The sequence below is a fragment of the Nematolebias whitei genome, chromosome 9 (genome assembly GCF_014905685.2).
Source record: "Nematolebias whitei isolate Nwh7 chromosome 9, NemWhi1, whole genome shotgun sequence".
Taxonomy (NCBI): Eukaryota; Metazoa; Chordata; class Actinopteri; order Cyprinodontiformes; family Rivulidae; genus Nematolebias; species Nematolebias whitei.
This window is the reverse complement of record NC_056506.1, coordinates 29,834,866-29,845,714: the sequence shown is the minus strand read 5'-3', so window position 1 is coordinate 29,845,714 and position 10,849 is coordinate 29,834,866. Positions and strand designations below refer to the sequence as shown.

The following is a 10,849-nucleotide window of genomic DNA, read 5'->3' as shown; positions in this document are numbered from 1 at the left end:
GGTTCTGTCTTTCCTCCAATAAAAAGTACACCTGGACCTGCGTTTGTTTGTTTCTACTTCCTGTGCTCTCAACCAGCCAGTCAAAGCAGATGGCTGCTTGTCCCGAGTCTGGTTCTGCTGGAGGTTCCTTCCTGTTAAAAAGGAGTTTTTCCTTTCCACTGTTGCCTTTGTGCTTGCTCAGGATGAGAGATTGCAATGAAGTTAAAATTCAACACAACCTGCTGGCTTCCTTAAATAGAGAACTTTTACTAATTGGCTTTTTTATGTATGTGAAAGTTTTTGTACAGTGCTCTGAGACAACTTCTGTTATGACTCGGCTCTATATAAATGAACTGAATTGAGTATAAATGGTGTGGGGACTACCTGATGACCTCACGTTCATCATTAATCTTAGCTGCAAAATGTAGATGGTTTGGAGAAAACTAGAGCAGAAGCATAGGCAGGGTATAGGTTTTGCTTGTAAAAGGAGCAGCTAGAAAAGGGTGTGGTCACTACAGCAGGTGTGCTGTGCTGTCTCTGTGCATGTGGCTTACTGAACTCAACTCTGCACCTTAACCACAGCCTCTCATTGGAGAGAAACACACACACATATTGTAATGAGCGGATATTTGTTATCATGGATGTTTGTCCTCTCAGAAGCTCTAACCTTTAACCTCCAGCCATGGTGACCTGAGCAGAATGGAACGCTTCAGGATTACCCAGAGTCACCCAGCCGTCACATGACCGACGCTCGCAGCTCATTCATGGTTTCAGTATCAATGTCAGCAGAGAAAATGATGGTGGGGGTGGGGGAGAGACAAGTTCTTGTTGTGCAATCACAGGTCAACAAAGCAAGCTTGAAAAAATAAACTTCCTCCTTCTGAGACTGTGACAAGTCTATATACTGATGTGAAACTCTCTGATTGCACATGGATCAACACGCCATGTCTGAAGCGTTGGTGACCGGGCTAGTCATCATAAACATATGACTACCCAAGATACGCCAGCGTTGTCGTGTCACGTGCCACATCCAGAACCGATGCAGCTCACACAACAAGTATTATGTGTTCATGAAACACGTCACCAGATTAACGGAGTATGGCAGCATTTTATTCTCCAAAGAATTAATAACGTCCCTTGTTTAGAAGCCACGCAGCGTGCACTACGTACAACGTTCCTCAACGTGTCCCATACTCCATCAGACACACACCCCAGAGAGCATCCGCAATGGGGAAAACTGAAGATCATAAACCTGTGAAGGATAGTATCTCTTAAAATTCATGCAACTTATCTGCTCTGCTCCTGTAAATTATGCAGTTTGCACTGTTCTAAATGTCTTATTCATTTGGGAATAAATGAGCAGAGCAGAACGACTTCAGAAGCATAAATCCATTATCTGAAAGATAATCAACAACAACAGACCAAGAGTAAATCAGTTTCATTCCCCTGAGAGGGTTTCGACCTCTCTCGAATGACTGACCGTCCAATGATACCAGCGACACTGGAAGACGAAGGAGCTCAGGGCTACAACTGCACATTTCTGCACTCAGTGAACCACACGGTGGTGGGTGGAGGTTTCAAGTGAGAGAGCGAGCAAGGCTGGGGTGGGGTTGGGGGGCTTTAAAACAAAAAGCTGATGTAGCAATCAAACTTACAAAAAGATATGAGGGAAAACAGAAGAAAACAACACAGTCTTCAGACATGTTGATAGGTGACAAGCTATAAAAATAGAAGGGGGATAAGTGAGGCTTCAAATTGTGAGGAGGGAGAAAACAGAGACTACTGCATAGTTACTGCCTAGCAACAGACCATCACTGAGGTTATCTGACTCCTTCTGCTTCCAAGTAGAAGTTTGAGCACAGCACCATCACTGAGGGGCTGAAAATCTTTAACATGATTGTGGTATATGTTTGGATATGGATGGGTGGTGGTGTGGGTGGGGTGGGAGCATTCTGTTATTAAATTAATGTGAGAGAAAGCAAAGTGAGAACTCTTTGCTACTCATATTCACATATCTGTCGCCCATCACCAACGGCGATGATAGACAGTTGTGTTTTTGTCTATGTCTGTGTGTGTTTGTATGTGTTCATGTGTCTGTTAGCAAAATATATCAGGAAGCACTGAACAGATTTTAATGGAAGTTGCAGAAAGTAATCATCAAATGTTGATCTACGACTGATTAACTGCTACAGTCAAACTGATTAAAGATGGCTGACCTTGAAAAAAACAAAACAAAATTGCTATAGGTCAGTCTGTTTAATACAGAGGCGTCCAAAGTGTGGCCCCTGGGCCATTTGCGGCCCTTGAAGTGATTTTGTGCAGCCCTCAACTACAATTAAAGAATGGTATAATTTTGATGCACAGGCTTAAATAAGTTTTTGCATATGTTCTTTAGATTTAATAGTGATACTTTTTAAATATAATTTTTAGGTTTAACAGCAAAAAAGATCAAAATAATCTTCTCAAAATGAGCGAAATTAAGTGCAATACAAATATTTAGCTATAATAAATCCCTTTATCCTACAACAAACCTTCACTGACCTACAAAAAAGTAGAACTTTGGACAATAATTCATAAAACTTGGCTAAATATAACAAGTGTTTTCAAAGAAAATAATTTCAGTTGTGTTAATAATCAATAGAAATTGGACATTTTAAAAATAATAAAAAGTGGTATCGTCGACATACAAGTTGATCAACTGTATCGGTGTCCCTTCAAACCTTCTATGAATCTGTTTTAGCGACCGCTAGCCGGATGGTTTTTCAGAACTTTGATGACACGTTTGGGCCATCCATGAGTGATTGAAGCTCCACCCCCTATTTTAAAGAGGGTGGGGTTTCTTTTGCCTATAAAAATAAATGCAAATTAACTTTCAAAGCACAATAAGTTGTTAAAAATTAGGATAAAAAAAAGCACAAAATATTATTTTTTCTTTCTTAAATTCAGATTTTTCTGGCCTACAAGTCCTTTCATCTAGACAGTTCTGGCCCACCTATGAAAATGTTTGGGCACCCCTGGTTTAATAGATGAGCTAAAGTTTGGTGTGGGAGTAGCAGAGACTTATCCCTAACACATAATCTGAGTGCAACAAATTGCAGAAAAAATATACATATTTTATCAAAGTTCGTGCTCAATAATCCAGGTAAAAAGTCTGACAAACTTCAGTCAGGTTATCTGGACGGCTTCTTTTTTTGTTGAAACGTTTCGTCCTTCAATCCGAGGAGCCACAAACAAACTCAAGCAGCACGCTCCCATAGTGGACCAACCAGTTTGCTGGTGATAAAATGGTCTCTGGGTTTATTGAAATGAACCTGGATTACTGAGCATGATGTTGATGTTCTGAACCACGTTGGCTATGGCTGCCTCAGAGGAGTCGACGGGGGAGAGGGTGGGCCCCAGAAACCATCTTATCACCAGCAAACTGGTTGATCCACTATGACTGTGTGCTGCTTGTGGGACTAAGTTTGTTGTGGCTCCTCGGACTGATGAAGTCCTTTGGATGAAGGACGAAACGTCAACAACAACAAAAAAAGAAACTGTCCAGATGACCCGACTGAACTTTGTCGGATAAATTATTTTACCATGAACAATTTGAATGAAAATATGTCTGTTAGTAAAATATCCCCTATAGATAGACTTTTATGAAAATTAAATCATTGGATGTACATCTACAACTGGTTAGCTTTTGGAGCTAATAGTTCAATTCAAGAAAGGTGTCACAGCCAACTGACCTTAAACAAACTGGCTATAATTCAATTAATTTTGACAAATATTGAGCTAAAATTAATGTGGTTGTATCTGAGACTCATTCACAACACATACGTCAAGTGCTAGTCCTTCTGCAAAACCTCTGCTTATTAGCATTAATTAGTGAACATTAACAGTAAAAATTTAGCATTAACTGTTTACTTTTTTTTGCATTGACAGTTGACATCAACTCTGTTAGCAAAATATGTCATGAACCACTGGGCAGTTATTTATGCAACTTTCAGAAAGTAATCATTGCATGTACATTTATATCTGGTTTACTTTTGGCACCAATCCAGTTCAGGAAGGCTGTCACAGCTAATCAAAACGAGTCAACACAAAATATGGAAATACCTCCATTTTACAGATATCAAGTTATAATTTGTTGTGGTAGTAGCTGACAGTCATTCACCACTCTGAGCATGGCATCTCATTATATTGCACATGATTTCGCATGATGTTATTTTCAAGGTTTGATCAAAACACTACAAGTCTGCCATTTTTCCAACATAAGACGATCCTCGTCTAACTTGGTGGCATGGAACACGGTGCGCAACTGGCCTTTAAATTCTGCATTTTTGATGGGAAAGGAAGTCACAACAATCTTATGAGGCAGCTGTCTTTCAAAGGCTGACTGATGGCAGTTACACTTTGCTGATATCAGCAGTGACAGATGGTGAAACAAGAAACCATTGCCGGTTGGTCGAGCAGCCTCACACGACGCATCTATCGTACTAATGAGGGCTTTGTGCAAAAGCAACCAACACACACACAATTTGAATTCCACTGCACAACTTTTAAAAACAACCTTAAATTATGATCAAAAGTCAGACACCCCCGCATTGTTCATCAAGTCTGTTTCGTTGCAAAACAGGAATGATCAGAAACATGCCTGCAGCACACACACTTGTCACACACTCTCAAAAGAGATTCAACCGAGTTTTATCTTCTGGTCACACACAAGCCCCCTCACAGCTGACACAGTGAGAGGCTGTCACTGCGGGCTGACTGCGTATCTGCACTGGGGTCGTCGCATTTCGACAGCTGGGACCGTTTCAAAAGAGTCCCTCGCTGATCCAGGGTCAGTGAAAGGAGTCAACCAGCTGGGTAAACAGTATGAGGGACACAAGAGCAGAGAGAGGCCTGCAAGGGTGGTCAAATGCAGTTTCATCTTTCAGATATGGGGGGTGGGTCTCTTTTACAGTGATACAGAGAGCACATGCACCCACCAAAGTGTTTTCGATCTATCACCTTCAAAAATGACTTTTAAAGTAACATATACATGCATAACATTGTTAAACAGCCTCATATAGTTTTTAGATTCATTTAGCAAATGCTTTTATCCAAAATATGTCTCAAGTTAGAAAAAAAAAAAGGTTTTCTGTCCCAAACCTTCTTCGATATGTTAACAAGTTCAGTGATTTTTTTTAAAAACAGGTTACCTTTCTTTCTCCTGACCTAATAAAAGGGAAAAATAAATAATGCTAAAACTATTTTAGCGAAGAGATCTGAATTTGACAAAAAATATAGTCATTTTGTGTTTTCTAAGGTGGGTTGGCTTTGGTGGCCATCTTTTATTAGATTGGTTTGAAAAGATAATAATTACCTGAAACTAGGGGTGCACCGATTGCAGTTGAACTGCGGATTCTGATTTTGTTTTATAAGCGACACTGTCAGGTGTTATAAGGTCACAATGCACCTTCAATTTTCCAATATTATTTTATTGAAAAACATACCCTTGAACAATATCCTAGAAACAATACAAACTTGTTTTAACTGGCCATGAGGCAGTGCTCTGAAATATAAATGAAGTTTAGACAATTCTTGTTAAAACTACAAAATATCGGTAAAATCGTTTTCTCGTGTAAGTGTCAGCCGATCGCCGATCACCCAAAATTAAGGAAATCGGGGACGATAAATCAGCTGGCCGATTTATCGTGCACCCCTACCTGAAACTTTACCTCAAATCCATTCAGTGGTTCAAAAGATATTTTGCTAATAGACAAAGCTGACTCCACAGAGTTCATGGCAATTTTTTAAACCAAGATTTTAGCGCTCAGCAGATGTGTTGGGAATCAGTCTCAGCAACTATCACACCAAATGTTAGGTCATTCCGTGTTGAACAAACTGCGTTTTAGCCATTTTTGTGTTTTTAAAGGTCAATTGGCCGTAGGCCTATCACATTAACAAATTTTGCTCGGCGATGAATTGTCTCAGAAATGATTGCATTAAATGATAATATTGTTTGAAATTCAACAATAATTCATTGTCAAATTTTAGAAGACATGTTGATTTGTTTGGAGTGTAGTACCTTTCTTGACCACCAGATGGCAGTATAAGACTTTGAACCAAAGGATGGATAGTTGAGCACCGTGCGTCTATGAAAAATGGGAGGGAGGGCTCTTGACGCGACATGGGCTGACGCTCAGTGATTTGAGCTCTTTAGCATAGCATTTTTCACACAAAGCTTTTAATAAAAAATAAAATAAAATAAAAAAAAACAACAAACAAGTTCTCTGCTTCTTTTTGCAGAAAAAAAAACATTTTACACGAAGGCACGAGTTTCAACCGTGAATTCTGGATCTCGACAAGATGGAGGATCATTCTAGAGGCCGGCCTGTTAGCTTAGCTCGTAGCTTAGCTTCTCAGCTTAGCTGATTTTAACGATCCAAAAACGCTATTTTGGATGGTTAAAACAGATTTTAAAGAGAAAGGGAGTCAGGGTCAGTGAAGATCACCCGAGTTGAGCCGTGTCTTCAGTAGAAGGAGAGAGACACGAAGAAACGATAAAGCTGGTAATGAAAATGAGGTCGATATTTTTTCATTCATCATGCAATTAATTGATTTATTGTTTATTGCGACAGGCCTAGTTGGCCGTGTTGGCCATCATTAAATGGGTTGGCTCCAAAAGTACCTCATATTATCACAAGAGGGAAATCCCAAGACTTCAGAATACCAGAGATTATTAGCTGCCAAACCCATCTGATTATAATATGAAAACAAAATTCTTGCGTCATCGGCATAGAGGTCAATGTGTGCTTTCAAGAGGTTCTCAGGTCACTATTTCAGGAAAGCTGCTACCCATCTGAATGAGTGGCTGGGCTGCAAGAACACTGTCCCTGAGTAACTCCTGATGATAACTTCTCATTTCCAAGGCTCAGCTCAATTAAAAGGAACCCCCTGAGGACAGCTTCAACTCAATTAGGGTAGTTTCCACATTTACCACATTGGATTTGTCTAAACCACTTGATCTCATGCTGCCTTATTGTTTCTTTGTGACCATCAGACAAAAACAAGAAAAGAAGATGTGAGCAGAAAAGCTTTTATCTTTAAGTTGACCCATGTGGAATAGGGTAAGTATTTAAGAACCGCCACACTCTAGCTTCATGTGATCATTATGAAGGGTTAGTATGGGTTTGGCAAAAACATTGACATGTTTTATCAGGTTCTGCTTTTGAGGGATTCAGAGTCACAGATAGCTGAGCCCACCAATGTGCAATCATACCCAAGCAGTCCAAACACGGGGAGAACTACCAGGCCATCACTTCCTGCTGGACTGTCCCATCTTAGCTCTTGTGATGCGGTGGGGGAAAAGGAAGTGGAAAAGGAAGTGGCAGGCAAAGTTATTACACACAAAAGGCCAGTGGTGAGTTTCAAGCTCTGTTTTCATGCTGGCCGCTGCTGAAATGCAAAAGGCGGGCAATGATTTGTATGTTTGTTTGTTTGTCTGTCGTGGTGGCAAACACAAAAACTCAAGTCAAATTTTTAGACAGTGCTCTAAAATTTGACAGGGCAGAAGGTGAGAGTCCTCCCCAACACATACAGTGAGTGCTAGCAGGTGGCGCAAGCTCACGCAATATCGCATGGAATAGCGCTTATCATCGTTTTCAAGTTTTGACCAAAACAGCTACAACCCTGTCATTTCTCAACATAAAACAACCTTTAATTTTCTACAAGCCCTGATGAATTTCTCACAGTGGCAACCTTGCCAGAAATTAAGTAGCATGGAAAACTAGCAGTACGAGATAATCTAATCAAATGTGTGTACTTGTCACTGATGTGCAGTGTTGGTAGTGTCAACACGACATTATTAATATGTACAAAAGCAACACAAATGACTGTAACTACAAGTTGGAGCGCCAACATTCCAGTAAGGCCGGAGTATTTCCATGCAGCCTTTGTACAGGAGACCTAGTTTGTTTGAAACCATAAGAGAACAGGCTGTGAGTAATACCAATACGCCCAGTCAGTTGTTACTTACTCCATAAATCCAACTTAAAAACACAAAAGTCAGCGTTCGTTAAAAATAATGATTTTTTTTTTTAAATAAATGCATGTTTATCGCATTGGCCTTTAACGCAACAACTCAAACTAGCCTGTGGATGCGAAATAAAATCAAGTAAAGCGCGTTTCAGCTCAAAGCTAAATTAAAATGTGAGAGCAGCAGTTAAATTTGCTTCATTTCAACAGAGGCATTATCAGCGAGAAGCAGATGGACTGTTGGCATTACATGAGATGCATGCTCAGGGTGTAAGACACTCTTTATATGGCAAAGTTCAAGGCCAAGCCTTAAATCAAACACTTAGTGATCACTGGTTTCATTGTGCCAAGCATTTAATACACGTTTTATACCGTTGTCTAAAAGGCGAAAGGGTGCAGGTTAAGATGTTATCTTTACACATGCACAATATTTCAGACTATTATTTAGATTACAATTTGAAAATGTGTGGATATTTTTGATTACATTGATTTATGGTTTGTTGATTTTTCCTCATTCTGCTCAAGATGAATAGGAACCTGTGCAAATACGTAGTTATATTACCCCTAAATTAAAAAAAGGCTGATATGCACATTGGAAGGTGGAGAAACATCCTCTTGCTGTTTGGGTAGGGTAGTGCTTACAGGGTGGGTGATGTTTGGTCAGGGATAGGGTTGCATTATTCTAAAGCAAGCGCATGACCTTTACTCCCAATCAAAGACTCAGAGTTATATTATTTCTACCAGATTCCATCCCCTTGTATCCCCACCCCACAAACTAAAAACTGGTGTATCCCCGCCTTGAGTCGTTTCATCGTTGTGCATCCGCACAGCATCACTCAGCGACAGTAAGACACGCTCTCACCCAGGGGCACTTGCAGACATTTTTCAAATGGGCGGTCATTTGGGGGTCTTGCCACACCAAAACCAAAAGCCTAAAGAGAATTTCAGGAGTTTTGTTATATCGTCACACATAGGTTATTTAAAAATAAATAAATAAATAAAATGCACCACCATTGGAAGTAGGAAATGCATTTCTGATTTAGGTCTACTTTCAGTTACAGCTGATATTACTTGTTCAAAATAGCTCAACATATTAAAGCTTGTGCTTTCTTAAATTTCGATGTATTTAAACATATACATATCTCATAATCAGCATCCTTTATAAGCACATCCAACTGTTACGCAAAAGCACCGTTTGAATTAGTTGGGTAATTATCAGTATATTAGATATTAGATAGCTGTAGGCAGTAGATATAAAAGCACGTGAACTAAAAACACATTAAAAAAAAAGAACTTAGCGTGTCACTCGCAAATGCCAGTGTATAAAAGAAAAGTTGCGATATTTCTTTGAGTTTGTCCACTTTAACCGTTGTCCCTTTTCAGAAAGACTAGTTTTGAAGAACATTTTTCATTTCAAACCATTAAAAAAACATGTTTATTGTCATGATTACGAGCTTCTACTAATCCCATTTAGGTAGAAAAAGCTTGGGATTTTGGAAGATAAGACTGGCCAGAGGGAGGCCAGTTGGGGGAGGGTGTGTTTGCACCAATTTATTTTAGGGGTGACCAATGCCCCCCTCCCCGTCCCCCCTCCTGGTGGTAGCCCAGTTCACACTAAGGAATCCTGGACTCCCAACTGGAACCAAACAGGCAGCCCTGTCAATCCTGAAATCCTCAAATTAAAAAACTGAACACAGCCTGGGATGCACTGCACACCGATATGAGCCATAGTTTTGTTCCCTTACACGCCTGATCACATAAATGGATCCTAAAATGAACAAAGGGGGTAGGATGTCCTGGTGCATGGACACAACACCCCCTGTCTTCCTGGGGATGGACAGCTTTACCTTAGTAACCACGTTCTGGTCGAGCCCAGTGTGCTGCACGAAGCTCCACTCGGTGCAGTTGGGGACACACTGCGCGCTGATCGTGTCATCGTGGCTGCTGGAGTTCTCCCCGGCCTCGTGAGGACGGTGGTAATGATGAGGACCGGGCAGCCACGACTGATGATCGCTCATGTTCGGCTGGGTGCACGTGCTGTTCGGCTGGGCGAGCAGGAAACTATCCGAGTACTGGCTGAAGCCGATGAACAACGCCGGAATCCATGTCAGCACGATCAGCTGTTTCTGGTACCTCCCGAAGCCCCCGAGAAACGGCAGGACGGCGGAGTCGATGCGCCTCAGCTGCCCCGGGGGGGACGCGGTCTCGGCGGCCACGAAGCCGTTCTCCGGCTGGTGCGCGTCCCCCGTTTCGAGCTGCACCACGGCCATGTCGCCCGAGACTGAGAGGGAGAGAGAGAGAGAGCTGCCTCCGGTTGTGGAGCGAAGGGAAGCCGGGTGTTTGCAGTCAGCACCTACCTCCCCCCCTCTCTCTTCCCTCCTTCCACAATGCGTCAATGCTCCCCTCCCCTCCGAGCTCCCTGTATGTGGCGGTGCGCAGACCGTCAGTGGAACGGAAAGAAGACGCACCTCCTCATTGTTGGGATGGCAGGAAGCACTTCCCTCTGTTCGCCACCGAAAACCCAGGGAAGGGGGGGCTGACTTGATAAAACAATAAAACACACTCAAGATTTAAACGGATTAATGACGAAACAACCTAAACTGTTTCCACTGCTTCGTGTGCGTCTCAGCTGAGGCAGCCGCGGAAGCGCGTCGCGTGTGAGTCACAGGTAACACACCTGGCCACAGGTAGAGTCCCGACAAGAACATGGCCTCCAGGAAACACCGACGAGTTTCAGGAAAACAACAAAAAGAGGGGGGAAATAATTTCAAAAAAACATTTTAATACAAATAAATGCACATATATATGAATAAATGTATTCACTTTGTCGAGCTAATTAATATTATTCATAGCGACGTGTTTA

The 10,849-nt window shown here is 41.5% G+C and overlaps 1 protein-coding gene across 1 annotated transcript in view; it reads right to left on the bottom strand.

The window, feature by feature from the left end:
- LOC119415058 (solute carrier family 22 member 23) overlaps positions 1-10,345 on the bottom strand; it is a 71,039-nt gene extending 60,694 nt beyond the window's left edge. The window contains exon 1 of the mRNA XM_037682192.1: positions 9,834-10,345. Coding sequence (XP_037538120.1) covers positions 9,834-10,256 — 423 coding nt within the window. The 5' untranslated portion in view covers positions 10,257-10,345. The remainder of the gene's footprint in view (positions 1-9,833) is intronic.
- Between the last annotated feature and the right edge of the window lie 504 nt (positions 10,346-10,849).